The 19,973-nt window shown below is 34.6% G+C and overlaps 1 protein-coding gene across 1 annotated transcript in view; it reads right to left on the bottom strand.

Annotated features, from left to right (window-relative positions):
• MIPOL1 (mirror-image polydactyly 1) overlaps positions 1–19,973 on the bottom strand; it is a 321,677-nt gene that overhangs the window by 42,738 nt on the left and 258,966 nt on the right. Inside the window, exon 12 of the mRNA XM_030318980.1 lies at positions 180–410. Within this exon, the coding sequence (XP_030174840.1) occupies positions 180–410 (231 nt within the window). The remainder of the gene's footprint in view (positions 1–179; positions 411–19,973) is intronic.

The following is a 19,973-nucleotide window of genomic DNA, read 5'->3' as shown; positions in this document are numbered from 1 at the left end:
CAAATATGGATATGATAGGCAATCTAAAAAATAACAAAATTCATTCTTCTCAATCTCCTTTGTCTGAAACCACCAACAGTATGAATAATAAATACTATATTATTTTAGTTGTCAAAAGAAAGTGTTCTGGTTTTGTTTTGTTCCAGGCTTTTGAAATAATGCAAGATCATTTTACTTACTTCTGAACTTTGTCATTGGCCGCTTGGGAGGCCTCCATGGCATGCTGAAGCTCTAATTCCATGTTTGCTCGATCTGTCAGAGCTTGCTGCAGTTGGATAGCCAGTTCCTCGTTCTGCTGTTGAGTGATGGAAACAATGTTTTCTCTATTTTTTAAAGCTTCTTCATAAGTACCAAGGGTATGGTTAAACTGATCCTTCAGACTTTCTTCTTGGGATAAAGATTTATGTAAGCTGAGAAAAACATAAAAATAAATAATTTCAACATAAACATGCAGTCTTACTGACCAATAATCTACTTAACAAAAATCTCCAGTTAGATATACCCATTTCTAAAAGTCAATTGAGACATACTTAAGAGGGTAAATAAAAATAATATTTATATCACAATATTATCCTTGATAATTATTATATTTCTCTGCTTCTAGGCTGAAAGCTACCCAGACAAATGATTATTGATGTTACCAGAGCATACAAGAAGATGCTGCAAGATGTTAATTTAATTACATCAGTGTAAATATTACATTCAATTTTCTTTAAAAGGAATAGCAGAGAATTAGAAAATAAAGCACCTCTAGGTAAATAAAAGAATATAATAAGCTGACTGCAAAGAAGTGAGAAGTAAGAGAATGGGCATCAGTTTAGTAGATCCAGGGTTTCTTCCTCTGAGCACTTAACGAGAATGAATGAGGTTTGTACAAATACTGATCAGCCCACACACAGATAGAAATGAAGTTAAAATCACTAGTCTGACTGCACAAAAATAATATGTATTCAGATATACTTTCTTTTTGTTAATGAATCTCATGCCAAATATATCCACTCATTAAGTCATACAGAGAAATAGCATATAAATTAAGACCAAATGAATGCAGAAGAAAACGCAGACAAATAGAACCCTAAAATGCTAAAGGTCAAATCTTTGATATGTCATTACACCTACCACCTGAGGTTATTTTGAAATGGCACCAAGCACCTCACTCAATTAAATAAAGACATTTTGAAAATATAAATATTTAATAAGGGAAATTTAAAATCCACACAGGAGATGTTCTTTTTTTATTAAATAAAATCATTTCAGTATATGCATACAAAAGAAATGTCGATGGGAGACTTGAAGTAAAACAACCTAACTATATAATACAGATTGATGATGTGAAAAAAAGTAATATAAATCTTAAAGCTGCAAAAAGCTAGTCAGGAAACTTTAGCACTGGCCAAATATCTAGTCTGATACTTTATTTAAAACTGTTCAAACTAAAGTAATTATAAATTTCTTCTTTTGTTTAAGTAACCTATAAATCTCTCCAGTGTGCTCACTTTGTAGGTGTCACATAGAAATAAGGACATACAACAGGGACACTTAGCATACCGAAATAAATTATTTCAAGATTCAACTTAGTTCCTAAGAAGAAAGACTGCTATTAAACTGTGGTCAATTGATTACTACATGAAAATAAGAATGGTGTTTAGTGCCGTATTTGTAGAGTGCAAAGAAGTATCTTTATGATTCTCACCCCTTGTTATTTATCTAACCCTGATTTCAATTCTCAGTTCTTTCTACCAATCCATATTCCTGTCTCTTGCCTATTTCCCTATTCTTTCTATGTTCTTTCACACTTTGATTCCTCTTATTCCATGTTCCAGTTTCCTTCAATCCACCCTCTTTGTCTACTTGAGAGATCCAAGAAAAACAGAAACTACAAACAAAATCAAAACCTTTAAGAAGACAAGTTTATTTATGTTCTTTACATTTAAAAGATTACAACTTACATTTTAATTGTGAATTATATTTTAAATTACATAAAGTGCACAAATCTAAAGTATTCAGCTTAACAAAATGTAAAGAACAAAATATATAACAAACCCAGAAGATTCTCCCGTATTCCCTCCCAGTTAATTCCCCTCTCCCAAAGTAATCACTTACCAACCTCTATTAAGATTAGTATTGCCTGCTTTTGAACTGTTTGTCTGACTTATTTTACTTAATAAGGCTTATGAGATTTGTCCTATTGTTGCATGCACTTCATTGTTTTTACTGCTATGAAGTATTGTATAATGGAAACCAATTTTACAATAAATTTCATACATTGAAGAAAAAAAATATTGTATAAATAGAAAATACAATATACTTAATCATTTCACTATTATGTTGCTATTAATATTTTTTAATTTTTGATTAAAAAATTTTTTAAAGTTTTTCATTTTATTTATTTAGAGATGGAAAGAGAGAGAGGGAGAGAGACAGAGAATCCCAAGCAGGCTCCACACTGGCAGCGTGGAGCCCAATGTGGGGCTGGAACTCACAAACCACTGTTAGATTATGACCTGAGCCAAAACCAAGACTCTGATGCTTAACCAGCTGAAGCCACCCAGGCACCCCAAAGTTTTTAAAATTAAAAAAAAAATTTTTTTAATTTGAGAGAGAGCATGAGCAGAGGAGAGGGGCAAAGGAGGAGAGAGAAAGAATCCCAAGCAGGCTCTACGCTCCGCACAGAGGCCAACATGGGGCTCAATCCCACAACTCTAGGATCATAACCTGAGCTGAAACCAAGAGTTGGATGCTCAACTGACTGAGCCACCCAAGGCACCCAAGGCACCCTGCTATAATATTCTTGTACATTACCTTTTGAAGGACCTAAGCACCCAAACCCCACTTTCTTAAGATATAATTGACATAAGTACTCATTTCTGAAGTAGAATTGCTCCATAGGGTGTATGTATGCTCAGATTTAGTACATGATGCATAGAGTGCATAGAGTTTCCCCAAATGGTCCAACCAATTTACACTCCCACCAGCAATGTATGGGAGTTCCAATTGCTCTATATTCTCCCTTAGAGTAGGATTGCTAGTCTTTTTCACTATAGCCATTCTAGTAGGGGTACAGTGCAATTTCATTCTCTTCATATTGTCTTTTGCTGAATGTAAGTTCTTAATTTGAATAAAGCCCAATTAATCATTGTTTCTTTAATGGCAGTGTGCTTTTTGCCCTTTTAAAAAAAACTGTAGCCTAACCATTCCTATATATTTCACATACATGGTCTCATTTAAAATTCACAGTGAGCAGCTTCGTTTGAAAATTCTGCATTTGTCTATGATGTCCATGACACTACTCAGTATACTCTAGCCAATTAAATATGAAGAATCAATGTTTCAGGGGGACGTGGCTCAGTCAGTTAAGTGTCCGACTCTTGATTTCAGCTCAGGTCATGATCTGACTGTGAGATGGAGCTCCATGCTGAAAGCACGGGGTCTGCTTGGGATCCCCCTCTCTCCCCTTCTCTCTGCCCTCCCCTGCTCACCCTCTTTCTCTCACTAAAGTAAATAAACATAAGGAAAAAAATCAATGATTTTTAAAAATTTCATCTTTATTAAAATCTTGGTATCCTGACTTCATTCTCTAATCATTTATCACTTACTAGTCTTCTATCATTTAAATTTTTTTTTCAAATTTACATCTCATTTTTCTATTGGATGGACCCATGACTGGGATCCTTTACTCTCAAGTTCAACAAGCTACTCATCATTCAAAATGCCTTGGAGACCTTTAAATTCCCATCAAGACTTTCTCAAACAGAAGCAATCGCTGGAGTGATCTTTTAAAACAATAAATCAGGGGCGCCTGGGTGGCTCAGTCGGTTAAGCGTCCGACTTCGGCTCAGGTCATGATCTCTCGGTTCGTGAGTTCAAGCCCTGCGTCAGGCTCTGTGCTGACAGCTCAGAGCCTGGAGCCTGTTTCAGATTCTGTCTCTCCCTCTCTCTCTCTGACCCTCCCCCGTTCATGCTCTGTCTCTCTCTGTCTCAAAAATAAATAAACGTTAAAAAATTTTTTTTAAAAACCCCAATAAATCAGATGATGTCATTTATAATCCTGCAGTGGCATCTCATTGCACTCAGAATAAATCTCTCAAAATAAAACAACAAATTGCCTATTTAAACTCACTAAACCTCACAACAACTTATGAGAGAAGTCCTATCAATATTAGATTTTTATAGAGAAAGAAATTGAAACAATCAGAGGGAAGTAATTTAATTAATCTCACACATCAGACAGAACCAGAATCTGAACCCACAGTCTTTCTCCCTGAGCTGAAATACTCCTCCCTACAGGCCACGGAGCCACAAAGTCTTGTATCATCTGTTCTCTCTTCCTCCTCATCGTTTAGTCTGACATTCTGTTTTTCAGGTACATCAAGCTTTTTCCTGTTTGAGGATTTGTTTGTAATGCTGTCTCCTCTCTCTGACAAACTTCCTTTTTCATTTGGTCTCAGCATGAATACTGCTTTCTCAGATAAACCTTTTATGACTCCTCAATCTAAATTTTGGTGTTCCTTCTTCGTTATTCTGTTTCAGTGACCTTACTCTTTATCTTCTTAGAACTTTGAATAATTTGTAATTTTTTTTTCAGTTTCATCTTATGATCTACTTCCTAATTCCAACATATTAATACTCTATTTATAAAGGGCAATTTTTAAAAGTGGGAACACAGGTGTTAAGAACATCGATAAATCAAGATGCTTGTATTCCTAAGGAAATTTTTTTTATAGGAATAAAGATGAAATAGAGGGGAAAGATTCCCAGAATATATAAATCTATACCATTGAAGCATATTTTTGTTTTAGTGCTGGTTTTTCCCTCACAGTGCTCTTCCCTAGGGCCACATTGTTTAGCTTTCTTCATAGAATCAAATCACATTTAACCTCTTTTCAATGTTATTGATTTTCAGATGCATTCTCAGCATGGCAGTAGCATTACAATTTTTTGGTCTTAAATGATGTTGTATTGGAAAATATTTTAAGCCATAGTAGAATAAATTATAAAACAATGGCAGAAGAGCCATTAAATCACTCTCAGAAATTCCAAGGCATGTGGCTTACACAATTTTGATTGACAAAGAACGGGAACTATTTCTGTTTATCATGAAGTTAATGAGGTAATATCATACACCAAGTTTCAATTCACTCTTCCAGTTTTCAAATTATGTAATTCTTTAATTTTTGTAATTTGTATAGAAAGTGAGATGTCTTCTTTTTCCTTATATATTATTTTTTTTAATGTTTTTTTTCCTTGCTATCATTTATTTATTTTTTATAATTTACATCCAAGTTAATTACCACATGGTGCAACAATGATTTCAGGAGTAGATTCCGTAAGCCCCTTACCCATTTAGCCCATTCCCCCTCCACAACCCTCTGTTTCTTCTCCATTTAAGACTCTCTTATGTTTTGTCCCCCTCTCTGTTTTTATATTATTTTTGCTTCCCTTCCCTTATGTTCATCTGTTTTGTCTCTTAAATTCCTCATATGAGTGAAACATATATTTGTCTTTCTCTGACTAATTTTGCTTAGCATGATACCTTCCAGTTCCATCCATGTAGTTGCAAATGGTAGGATTTCATTCTTTTTGATTGCCAACTAATACTCCATTGTAGATTTATACCACATCTTCTTTATCCATTCATCCATTGATGGACATTTCAGTTCTTCCCATACTTTGGCTATCATCAATAGCGCTGCTGTAAACATTGGGGTACAGGTGCCCCTTTGATACAGCACACCTGTATCGCTCAGATAAATACCTAGTAGTGCAATTGCTGGGTTGTAGGGCAGTTCTATTTTTAATTTCTTGAGGAACCTTCATACTGTTTTCCAGAGTGGCTGTACCAGTTTGCATTCCCACCAGCAGTGCAAAAGAGATCCTCTTTCTCTGCATCCTCGCCAACATCTGTTGTTGCCTGAGTTGATAATGTTAGCCATTCTAACAGGTGTGAGGTGGTATCTCATTGTGGTTTTGATTTGTATTTCCCTGATGATGAGTGATGTTGAACATCTTTTAATGTGTCTATTTGCCATCTGGATGTCTTCTTTGGAGAAGTTACTGTTCATGTCTTTTACCCATTTCTTCAATGGATTATGTGTTTTTTGGATGTTGAGTTTAGAAAGTGAGATTTTGAAAATATTTACTTAGTAATCTTTCATACTATAATTCTAATCCATGTCAAATGATACCGTACATGGTCTCCTGTGCTGTTCACTGCACTGAATCCAATAGCAGGCAAAGGGAGAATATACGTTTCCATGGACATAGTACTAGTAAGTAGCATGTAACAGATTTCCTTTCTGGAGTGGTTTCTGTCTCAGTTTCAATGTCTCCTGGTCTATTCCCTGAAGTCTGCGGTTCTATTTTCCCAGTCCCCGACTCTCTGTACTGCCTCAGCTTAAAACATCTTGGAATTATCAAGTTTATGACCCACTTCTACATTCTGCTTGCAGATATTTATGTTCTCCTCAGCTTATCTGCTTACCTGCTTGTTGAACTCTTTTTCTCCCAACTGTAATGTCATACATGGATTCAGCTTATTCTTACAACTAGTACTTTTCCATTTATATCGAGTGTTGATGCTATTTTTCCCCGCTTCCTCTCTTGTCTCCATGATCAGGTATTACTTACGTCCTTGAGTCACTTTACTCATCATCCTATAGTATGCACTTACTCTTCTGGTTTCATTTGTTTACAGTAATTGGTCAATCAACCAAGTGTTCTACATACGTCACTTTAATTGAATACATATTTTCAAATTAAAAATTTAGAGGTGAGGGGGCACCTGGGTGGCTCCGTTGGTTAAGCCTCTGACTTTAGCTCAGGTCATGATCTCATGGTTCATGAGTTTGAGCCCTGCATCAGGCTCTGTGCTGACAGCTCAGAGCCTGGAGCCTGCTTCAGATTCTGTGTCTCCCTCTCTCTCTGCCCCTCCCTGCTCATGTTCTTTCTCTCTCTCAACAATAAATAAGACATTAAAAAATAAATTAAAGGGGCGCCTGGGTGGCGCAGTCGGTTAAGCGTCCGACTTCAGCCAGGTCACGATCTCGCGGTCCGTGAGTTCGAGCCCCGCGTCGGGCTCTGGGCTGATGGCTCAGAGCCTGGAGCCTATTTCCGATTCTGTGTCTCCCTCTCTCTCTGCCCCTCCCCCGTTCATGCTCTGTCTCTCTCTGTCCCAAAAATAAAAATAAAACGTTGAAAAAAAATTAAAAAAAATAAATTAATTAAAAAAAATTTAGAGGTGAGATACCACAGTATAAACCAACATTTGTCCCCCAGGACATTTTGCAACATCTGGAGGCATTTTTGGTTGTCATAACTTGAGAAGGGGGTACTACTGGCATTTCATGGGTAGAGGCCAGAGATGCTGCTAAACATCCCCCACTGCAGAGACAGAACCCACAAAAAAGAATTATCCAATCTTATCTGTCAAAAATGCCAAACTTGGTGTACATGCAAAGATGTTGGGTTTGGACTCTGAAGAAGTATATTCAAATTTCAGTCCTGTCATTTGACCTTAGGAAAATAGTTTACCCCTTTGTATGACCTTAGGAAAATAGTTTACCCCTTTGAGTATTAATTTTATCAACTCAAGAACAATGAGAAAAATCTCATGGAGTTCACAGGAGATCTAGCTATGTGAAAATATCTAGCACAATGCCTGGCAAAGAATGGGTATTCATCCATGTATACTTTTTAAAATAAATTATTTATTTATAATTAACTTTATATAAAATCTTGTAATACCCAGACCTTTTATAAATACTTTTAAAAACAACTGCCTGTTTCTACAGGTTTTTCAGGAATTGGGGGAAGTAAACTAGTTTTCCTAACCTTTATCACTTACTGATAACATTCTTCAATCATTCTGGGGGAAAAAAAAGGCAGGTTTGGCTTGTTTTACTGAATTAAAATAAATAAAGATAAAGCAAGTATGAAAGGCAGAAGTATGTGCTACCTTGTCTTAAGTCTACATTTTCGGAGAGGATAGTGACTATGTTTACTTCCTGGTTTACTACATCAATTACTTTGATCTGAATTTCTGACCTATGTGATTTGCCTTCTCTCTGAAGAACTTCTTTTAACATTTCCTGCAAAACAGGTGTTCTGGTGACAAATTCCCTCAGTTTTTGTTTATCTGACAAAGTCTTTATTTCTCCTTTAATTTTGAAGGATAACTTCATGGAATATAGAATTCTGGGCTGATGTCCCAAGTTTTAGTCTGACATTCAAGATGCTCCAAAATTCTGTTCTACTTTTCTTTTCAGACTTCTTCCTACCTACTCTAGCAAAATTTTTTATTCTAGTCAAATGGAAATGCAAACTCTTCTTTGAAAATGCCTTCATACTTTTCATTTTGGATTACTGCTCGTGCTATTGCCTTTACTTGGAATGCTCTGTTTCTGTCCCTCCACATGTCCTATCACTACACTTCAAGATCTAGACAACTTGCAACAACTGTCACAAAGTCACACTTCATACCCTCCTTGCCTAAGGAGACACTTCTTCCTCTAAGTTCCCATACCCTCTCCATATCCTTTATATTATATTCATCATATTCATCACTTTCTACTATCCTTTATAGCCATTGTAACCTGTTTTATCTTTCCTACTAGATTATAATATTATTTAAAGAAGGAACTATGTTTTACTCTTCTTTGCTTCCTTCTAGGGTCTAACATCGTGGCTACTCTTCAGGAGGCAGACAAAAACTTATTTATTGAACATTGTTGTTTAAATGCTTTATTTGAGGGGCACCTGGGTGGCTCAGTCAGTTAAGTGTCAGACTTTGGCTCAGGTCATGATCTCACAGTTCATGGGTTTGAGCCCCCTGTCAGGCTCTGTGCTGACAGCTCAGAGCCTGGAGCTTGCTTCAGATTCTGACTCCCTCTCTCTCTGCCCCTCCCTAACTTGTGCTCTGCATATTTATGAAAAATAAACATTAAAAAAATTTAAAAATAAATAAATAAACAAGTGCTCTCTATTTGAACAAGTGGCCTCCAGTATTATAAAAGGATTACATCAATTTTATGTCCCTTCCTTTTCTCCTTATCTTAATATACAGCCCCATATGCTCCATAATTTACCTTTAACCACACTTCACTCCATCACCTTTTTTGGGGAATATTTTAAAGATAAACCTTTTGTTTTGAGATCATTGTAGATGCACATGCAGTTGCAAGAAATAGTACAGAAAAATTTGGTGTCCTTTGTCCACTTTCCTGCGATGGTAACATTTTATAAAATTATAGTATAAAAGCACCACCAAGATATTGACATTGTTATAGTTCAGATAAAAAACAGTTATATCACCATAAGGATGCCTCATGTTTCCCCATCTCTCCTTCCCCTCTTTAAACTCCAAAAACCATTAATCTGTTCCCCAAACCCATAATGTCGTTTCAAGAACGTTTTATAAATGAAAAGGTTGCTTTTGGGATTTTCTTTTTTCATTCAGCATAATTCTCTAGTGATTCATCCAGGTTGCTGCATGTATCAATAATTTGTATGTTTTGGTTTTTTTTTTTTTTTTTTGAGAAGATGGTACATTGCTTCTAAGTTGCCATTTTTGTGTGTGTAGAGTTAACAGTAATCCCTTATTTTTATATCTGTAAAGTCTATAGTACTATTCTCTGTTCCATTTCTGATATTGGTAAAGTGTTTTCTTTCTCTTCTTATCGTTATAATTTTCTTCCTTCTGCCTTTTTTTTTTTTTTTTTTTTTTTTTCTTTCTGGATTCTTCAGGTAGGAGCTTAGATTGTTGATTTGATATACTTCCAGTTTTCTTTATGTATTCATTTTAGTGTTATAGATTTACTTTAAGAACTGTTTTAGCTGTGTCCCACAAATTTTGGTATGTTGTATTTTTATTTTCACTCACTTCCATGTAGTTTATACAACTTCCCTTGAGACTTCTTCTTTGACTCATGGGTTATTTAGAAATGTGTGGTTTAGTTTTCAAGTGTTTGGAGATTTGCCTGTTATCTTTCTGTTACTAACATTTGTTCTGATTCTTTTGTGGTCGAAGAGCATGCACTATATGATTTCAGTTCTTTTAAGTTAATTGAGGTTTATTTTATGACTTAGAATATTATCTATCTTGGTAGGTATTTTGTGGGCATTTATAAAAAAAAAAAAAACCAATCCTGCTATTGTGTGGAATGTCTAAAACTGTTGATTAGATCCTGGTAGTTGATGGTCATGTTGAATTCTATATCACTGGATTTTCTTCTGTCTAGTGAGAGAAAGGTGTCAAAATCTCTAATTGTAATTGTGGATTTGTCCATTTCTCTTTTCAGTTCTATCAGTTTTTGCTTAATATACTTTTATTTCTCTTGTTTGGTGCAAACACAGTTAAAATTGTTATGCCTTTTTTGTGGACTCCTTTTTTTAACAATTTTTTTTAACATGTATTTATTTTTGAGACAGAGAGACAGAGCATGAACGGGGGAGGGTCAGAGAGAGAGGGAGACACTGAATCTGAAACAGGCTCCAGGCTCTGAGCTGTCAGCACAGAGCCTGACGCGGGGCTCGAACTCATGGACCGCAAGATCATGACCTGAGCCGAAGTCAGACACTTAACCGACTGAGCCACCCAGGCGCCCCCATGGACTCCTTTTTTTATGATTTAATGCCCCTCTCTGGTAAGTTTTCTTGCTTTAAAGTTTATAAGATACTAGTATAGCCATTCTTGCTTGTCTTTGATTCATGTTTCTATGGTTTATCTTCTGTTCTCTTATTTAATAATTTTATTTGCTGTGTTTCTTGCAGCCTGTATAGAATTGGGCCATAATTTTTAACCCACTTTGTCAATCTCTGTCTGTTGTTATATTTAGACCATTAACATTTAAGTTGGGGCTTAAGCCTGCCATTTTATTTTGTTTGTTGTCCCTGAGGTTTTATTGTTGTTCTTTGTTTTTTCTATTTTCTTTTTCCAATTTCCCTGTAGGTTACTTGAACATATTTTGAAGTTTCATTTTTATAGATCTAGAATTTTTTTTTTTTTTTGAGAGAGAGAGAGAGGGAGAGAGAGAGTGCACATGTGTGGGGGGGGGCAGCAGGGGTAGAAGGAGAAGAGAGAGAAACTTAAGTAGGCTCCATGCTTAAGCTAAGCATGGAGCCTGATGAGGGGCTCAATCCTCTGACCCTGGGATCATGACCTGAACTGAAATCCAGAGTTGGATGCTTAACCGACTAAGCCACTCAGGCACCCTACAATGTCTTTTAGTGTATCTCTAGGTATAACATTATATGTACATAAGTTACTGTGGTCTATTGATGTTATTATTTTACCAGCTCCACTTTACCTCTGTTTACATTCCTCTACCCTCCCTTATTTATACTTATTTTAAATATATCCTCTACATACATATAGAACGAAATCAGAGAGGGTTATAGGTTTTCCTTCAACCATCAAACATAACTTAAAAACTCAAAGAGCCTATTATATTTCTCCATATTTGCTCAGTGTTCTTCCTTCTTTCCTGACATTCCAAAGTTTGTTTTTCTATCATGTTTTTTTCTTTTGAGCTAACTTCCATTAGCCATTTTTGTAGGATAGATCTCATGACAAAGTCTCTTAGTTTTCCTTCTTCTGAGAATATCTTGATTTCTGCCTTTATTCTTGAACTATATTTCACTGGGTCTATAATTTTGCCTTGACAGTTTTTTTCTTCCAGTCCTTGAAAAATATTGTGCCACTTTTTCCTGGCCTCTATAGTTTCTGATTAGAAGCCTGTTGTAATGTGAATGGTATTTCCCCTGTAGGCAAGGTGTTCTTCTCCAGCTGCTTTCAACGTTCTGTCTTTCTCTTTAGTTTCCAGAAGTTTAATTATGGTGTGTCTTGGTGTATATTTATTTGAGTTTCTCTGTTTAAAGTTCTCTCAACTTCTTGTACGTTTATGTCTCTTGCCACATTTGGACAATTTTCAGCCATTTTTTCTTTGTGTAAGTTTTCAGCTCTATTCTTGTTCTTTTCTCCTTCCGTGACTCCAATGACACAAATGCTTGGTCTTGTATTATAGTTTGTAGGTCCCTGAGATTCTCATCATTTTTTTTCTCTCCAGTCTATGTCTCTGTTCTTCAGACTGAATCATTTTTATTGTTCTTTCAGTTCACTGATTATTTTCTGTCCTCTTAATTCTGCTCTTGAGCCCATACTTGGGCTTTACATTTCAGTTACTGTCTTCCTCAGTTTCAAAATTTTCATGTGGAAAACAAATACAATTTTCATTTGTTTCTTCATTATATTTTCTATTTCTTCCATCTTCTCAGAAGCACAACTCTCCTTTTCATCAAATTTAGAGGTATACTTGTTTCATTTCACTTCCAATCATGGCTGCTTTCCATAGTTTTAGTGATGATCATAACAGTGTATTTATATGTCATACGGTAAAGTTTAAGATGTGTTTTGTTGCCCATTTTCTGTATGGGGTATATAAATATGAGGGGTTTTGTGAGCATAGTTCTGTACTATTTTGCTTCTCAGGTCACCAAATTCATGAAGCATATAATCCACTCTTAGATAATCAGGAACTGATCTTACTGCATCAATTTCAAGTGCTGTGGGATATTCAATAATTAAATGTTTTAAAGAAATTTTCAAGTTTTATTGAGAAATAACTGACATACATCACTGCATGAATTTAAGGTATACAGCATGATGGGTTGCTTTATATATATTGTGAAATGATTACCACAGTAGGTTCAACTAACCTCCATCCTCTCATATGGATACAATACAAAGAAAAGAAAGAAAGGAATAAAAGATAATTTCTCCTAATGATGAGAACTCTTAGGATTTACTCTCTTAACAGCTTTACTTTATATCCTACAGCAGTGTTAGCTACAGTCATTGTGTTGTACATTATATCACTAGTACTTACTTGTAATTGGAAGTTTGTGCTATTTGACCATTGACGATCTTCCTCTAACTCCCCCTCCTTTATCCTTTGCTTCTGGTAACCACAAATCTGATCTCATTTTCTAAGTGTTTTTTTTGTTTGTTTGTTTGTTTTTTAAGATTCTCCACACTTAATTCAGATCACACAGTTTTTGTTTTTCTCTCTCTGACCTTTTTTATTTAGCATAATGCCTTTTAGGTCCAACCAAGTTGTCATTAATAGTAAGATTTCCTTGCCTTTTTTTAATGGCTGAGTAATATTCCATTATGCACAGAAGCACGTGCGCGCGCGCGCACACACACACACACACACACACACACACACACACACCTTTTTTAATCTATTGATCGATCAGTGGACACTGAGGTGTTTTCATGTCTTGACTATTACAAATAATGCTGCTATGAACATGGGGGTGCATGTATCTTTTCAAGTTAATGTTTTCATTTCCCTTGGATATATTTCTAGGAGTGAAATTGCTGTATCATATGGTAGTTTTCTTTTTAATTTTTTGAGGAACCTCCATACTGTTTTCCATAGTAGCTGTTCTAATTTATAATCCCACTAGCAGTGCACAAGGGTTCTCTTTTCTCCACATCCACACTAGCATTTGTTATCTCTTGTCTCTTTGATGATGCCCATTCTAACAAGCCTGAGGTGGTATCTCACTGTGGTTTTAATTTGCATTTCCCTAATGACTAGCGATGTTGAGCATCTTTTTATGTACCTGTTGGCCTTTTATTTATGCTTCATTAGAGGATCTATTCAGATCCTCTGACCATTTTTAAATTGGATTTTTTCCCCCTCTATCCAGTTGTATGAGCTCTTTATACATTTTGGATATTAACCCCTCATCAGATAGATGGTTGCAAATTTTTTTTCCTATTCCACAGGTTGCCTTTTCACTTTTTTGACTGTTTTGCTGTGCAGAAGCTTTTTCATTTCATATAGTCCACCTTGTTTTTTTTTTACTTTGTTGCTTGTCCTTTAGGTGTCATATCCAAAAAATTACTAGCAAGGCTCATGTGAAGGAGTTTGTTCCTATGTTTTCTTTTAGGAGTTTCCTGATTTCAGGTCTTACATTTAAGTCTTTAATCCATTTCAAGTTAATTTTTGTGAGTGGTGTAAGTTAGGGTATAATTTCATACTTTTACATTTGAATATATCTGATTATCACAGCATCATTTATTAAAGAGGCTATTGTTTCTCCATTGAGTATTCTTGGGTCTCTTGTCAAGTATTAGTTGATTGATTTTTGGGTTTATTTCTGGGCTCTTGATTCTGTTTTACTGGTCTATTTGTATGTTTTTATGCCAGCACCATACTATTTTGATGACTACAGCTTTATAGTATAGCTTGAAATCAGGAAGTGTGATACTTCCTGTTTTGTTCTTTTTTAGGATTTCTTTGGCTATTCAGGGTCTTTTGTAGTTCCATATACATTTTGGGAGTATTTTTTCCTACTTCTGTTTAAAAAAAAGTCATTGCAATTTTGATAGAAAATGCATTGAAGATGCTTTTGGTAGTACTAACCAAAATGTTTTTTGGTAATATTGACATTTTAACAATATTAATTCTCCCAATCCATGGACATGGAGTATCTTCCCATTTATTTGTGTCTTCTTTGATTTTTTTTTATCTGTGTCTTATAGTTTTCATCATAGATATCTTTCACCTCCTAGGTTAATTTATCTCTCAGTATTTTATTGTTTTTTATGCTATTGATAATGGGATTGACTTTTAACTGTCTTTTTCAGAAATTTTTGTTGTTATAGAAATGCTACTGAATTTTGTATGTTATTTTGCACCTTACCACTTTACTGAATTCATTGATTAGATACGATTTTTTGGTTGAGTCTTTAGGATTTCCTATATATAAAATCATGCAAATAGAGATAATTTCACTTCTTCCTTTCCAATTCTGATACTTTTTCTTTTTTTTTTTTTCTTTTTGCATGATAGTTCTAGCTAGGACTTCAAGTACTATGTTGAACAGAGGTGGTGAGAGCGGACACCCTTGTCATTCTCCTAATTTTAGAGAAAAAGCTTTCATCTTTCACCACTGAGTACGATGTTAGCTATTGGCTTGTCAAATATGACCTTTACTACACTGATATGTATTCCTTCTATGCCTAATTTCTTACAAGTTTTTACCATGAATAGATATTGAATTTCATCAAATGTTTTTTCTGTGTTTACTGAGATGATCATCTGATTCTTTTCTTTCATTCTATTAATGTGATGCATCACAGTAATTGATTTGTGTATGTTGAACCATCTGTGCATCCCAAGGATAAATCCCAGTTAATCATGGTAAACAACCCTTTTAATGTACTGTTTAATTTGGCTTGCTAGAATTTTATTGAGAAATTTTGCATCTATATTCATTAGGGATATTATGTCTGTAGTTTTCTAAGTAGTGTCTTTTTTTGATTTTGGTATCAGGATAATGCTGGCCTCATAAAATGATTTTGGAAATGTTCCCTCCTCTTCAAGTTTTTGGAAGAACTTTAAGTGAAACTTTAAGAACTATAATTCTTTAAGTGTTTGGTAAAATTGACCAGTGAAGCCATCTTGTCTTGAGGTTTTCTTTGTTGCGAGATTTTTATTTACTGATTCAAATTCATTGCTAGTAATTAGTCTGTTCAGATTTTCTATTTCTTCCTGATTCAGTCATTCTGACTTGCACATTTCTAAGAATTTTTTCCATCTTCTCTAGGTTGTACAGTTTATTGGTGTACAGGTGTTCATGGTTGTTTCTTCTCATTTCTTGGATCTGTGGTATCTGTTGTGGTGTCTCCTTTTTCATTTATAATTTTGTTGATTTGGGCCCTTTCTCTGTTTTCCTTGGAGTCTAACTAAGGGTTTGCCAATTTTGTTTATCTTTTCAAAGAACCAACTCTTAGTTTGGTTAATATTTTCTATTGGTTTTCTGTTCTCTCTTTCACTTATTTCTGGTGTAATTTTTATTATTTCCTTTCTTCTGCTAACTTTGGGCTCACTTTGTTCTTTTTTTTCTAGTTCCTCAAGGCATCGAGTTAGGTTGCTTATTTGGGATCTTTCTTGTTTCTTAATGTAGGTGTTTATTGCTATGAACCTCCTTCTTATAAGGGTTAATGCTACATCCCATTAGGTTCTGGTATATTGTGGTTTCATTTTTGTTTGTCTCAAGAAACTCTTACCTTTGCCTTATTTTCTCCTTTTCTTTTTCATTGGTTGTTCAGGAGACTGTTGTGTAATTTTCAAGTGTTGGTGAATTTTCCAGTTTTCCTTCTATTATTGATTTCTATTTTCATACCATTCAATCTTTTTTTTTTTAACTTGTTTCATTTTTTATTTTTTTAAAATTTACATCCAAATTAGTTAGCATATAGTGCAACAATGATTTCAGGAGTAGATTCCTTACTGCCCCTTACCCATTTAGCCCATCCCCCCTCCCACAACCCCTCCAGCAACCCTCAGTTTGTTCTCCATATTTATGAGTCTCTTCTGTTTTGTCCCCCTCCCTGTTTTTATATTATTTTTGTTTCCCTTCCCTTATGTTCATCTGTTTTATCTCTTAAAGTCCTTATATGAGTGAAGTCATATGATTTTTATCTTTGTCTGACTGACTAATTTCACTTAGCGTAATACCCTCCAGTTCCATCCAAGTAGTTGCAAACAGCAAGATTTCATTCTTTTTGATTGCTGAGTGATACCCCATTATATATATATATATATATATATACACACACACACATATATACCACATATACACCACATATACTACATATATACCACATATATATACCACATATATATATATATGGTATATGTATGTATGGTATATATGTATATGTATGGTATATATGTATATATATATGTATATGGTACATATATATATGTATGGTATATATGTATATATATATATACACACAACATATATATATATACCACATATATATATCACATATATACCATATATACTACACATATACCACATATATACCACATATATATATACATATATACCACCATATATATATATATATATATATATATATGGTATATGTATGTATGGTACATATATATGTATGGTATATATGTATATATATGTGTATATATATACATATATATACACACCATATATATATATATATATATATATATATATATATACCACATATATACCATATATACTACATATATACCACATATATACCACATATATATATATACATATATACCACCATACACACACACACACACACACACACACACACACACACACACACATATACCACATTTTCTTTATCTATTCATCCATCAATGGACATATGGGCTCTTTCCAGACTTTGGCTATTGTTGATAGTGCTGCTATAAACATGGGGTTGCATGTGTCCCTTTGAAACAGCACACCTGTATCCCTTGGATAAATACCTAGTAGTGCAATTGATTGGTTGTAGGGTAGTTCTATTTTTAGTTTTTTGAGGAACCTCCATACTATTTTCCAGAGTGGCTGTACCAGCTTGCATTCCCACCATTCAGTATTCTTGAATTCGAAGTTTTTAAGACTTATTTTGTTGCCTAACATATGGTCTCTCTTTAAAAAATGCTCCATGTATGCCTGAGAAGAATGTGTATTTTGTTGTTGTTGGATAGAAGATTCTATATATGTATGTTAGGTCCATTTGGTCTATAGTGCTGTTTAAATCTGCTGTTTCCTTATTGCTTCTCTGTCTGCATGATCTATTCATTGTTCGGAGTAGGGTATTAAATTCACCAACTATTATTGTATTGTTTATTTCCCCTTTTAGCTCTGTGAGTTTTTGCTTTGTATATTTAGGTACTCTGATGTGGGTGCATAAACATTTACAATTGTTATAAATTCTTGATATATTGACCCCGATACATTATATCATAACCTTCTTTGTCTCCTTTTATCATTTTTAGTTTAAAGTATATTTTGTTTGATGTCAGTATAGCTATCCCTGCTTTCCTTTTGATTACCATTTACTTGAAATGTCTTTTTACATCTCCTTACTCTCAGTCTGTGTGTCTTTAAGGCTAAAATGAGTCTCCTGTAGGCAGCACATTGTTGGATCTTGTTTTTTTAACCCATTCAGCCATTCTATGTTTTTTTTTTTAGCCATCTTTCAGAAAAACTAATCTCATCTTTTCATTTTTAACATATACTAAGTCATTATTTACAAATTAGCTCCTTTTTTCCCATTTAAAAAATTTTATTTTTTGTAATGACATGGATGGAGCCAGAGAATATTATGCTAAGTGAAGTAAGTCAGACAGGGAAAGACAAATACCATGTGACTTCACTCATATGTGGATTTTAAGAAATAAAACAAACATGCAAAGGGAAAACAGAGAGAGAGAGAGAAAGAGGGGCAAACCAAGAAACAAACTCTTAACTATAGAGAACAAACTTTTGGTAGGGGGGGGCAGGTGGGGATGGGGATGGGCTAAATAGGTTATGGGGATTAAGGAGTGCCCTTGTGAAGAGCACTGGGTATTGTATGGGAGTGTTGAATCACTATATTGTACATCTGAAATTAATATTAGACTGTATGTTAACTAACTGGAATCTATATCTTTTGATTGGATAATTTAATCTATTTATGCTTAAAGTAATTTTGATAGGTAAAGACTTACAACTGCCATTTTGTTAATTGTTTTCTGGTTGTTTAGTAGATCCATTGCTCTTAGTTTCTTATCCTGCTATATTTTATTTGTGTTTTGATGTCTTCTGGTATTAGTATGCTTTGACTTTGTTGTATTCATATGATTATTTTCTTTCATTTTATTAATGTGATGCATCAAGATGTTTCCTTGTGGTTACCATGAGCCTTACATAAATATCTTAAACTTACAACATTCTCTTATAAACTGATAATAGCTTAACTTCAACAGAATTTGTAATCTTTACACTTTACTTCTTCTCACCCACATTTTAGGTTACTGCTGTTACAACGTACACATTTTTAATACTATGTAACCAACAACAGATTCTTGTATTTATGATTTATGCTTTTTTTAAAACTTTTAAACTAGAATTGTAAGTCATGTACCACTATTAACATATTGCAGCATCTAACTATATGTTTATCATTACCAGTGATATTTATGCTACCTTTTTATGTTTTTATGATGTTAATTAGCATTCTTTTATTTCCAGTCAAAGAACGACCTTTTGCATTTCTCTTTTGCATTTCTCGTAAGGCAAGTCATGAACTTTGGTAATGAACTCCCTTGTTTTTTGTTTAGGAAAGTCTTTATCCTCTTTTGTTTCTGAAAGACAGTGTGTGGAATTCTTTTCAATTCACAGTATAGAATTTTTGGTTGACAGCTATTTTCTTTCAATATTTTGAATATGTCATCTTCTCCTCTCCTGGTTAGAGAAGTTTCTGTTGCAAAATCCATTGATAGTCTTATCGGGGTTCCCTTGTATGTAATTTCTCTCTTGCTGTTTTTTTAAAATTTTTTTTTTCAACGTTTATTTATTTTTGGGACAGAGAGAGAGACAGAGCATGAACGGGGGAGGGGCAGAGAGACAGGGAGACACAGAATCGGAAGCAGGCTCCAGGCTCTGAGCCATCAGCCCAGAGCCTGACGCGGGGCTCGAACTCACGGACCGCGAGATCGTGACCTGGCTGAAGTCGGACGCTTAACCGACTGCGCCACCCAGGCGCCCCTCTCTTGCTGTTTTTAAAATCATTTCTTTGTATTTGACTTTCAACACTTTAATTATCATGTGTCTCAATATTGTTCAATTTGGGTTCAACCTAGTTGGGATCCTTTGGGCCTCATGGATCTAGATGTCCATTTATCTCCCCCAGGTTCAGGAAGGTTTCAGCTATTATTGCTTTAAATATAATTTCTGTCTCTTTTTCTTCTTCTCAATTTCCCATAATGTGAATATTTTTTCCTTTTCATTGTGTCCCATGATTCCCATAGGCTTTCTTCATTCTTTTTTTTTTTTTTTTAGTTCCTCTGAGTAATTTCCAACATCCTAACCTGTAGGTATTCGTTATGATCGAATGTACTTGTGAAACTCTTTATTGAATTCTTTGTATTTTTCAA

The sequence above is a fragment of the Lynx canadensis genome, chromosome B3, assembly GCF_007474595.2.
Source record: "Lynx canadensis isolate LIC74 chromosome B3, mLynCan4.pri.v2, whole genome shotgun sequence".
Classification (NCBI taxonomy): domain Eukaryota; kingdom Metazoa; phylum Chordata; class Mammalia; order Carnivora; family Felidae; genus Lynx; species Lynx canadensis.
Note: the sequence above shows the minus strand (reverse complement) of the source record. Positions and strands in the feature narration are given on the sequence as shown.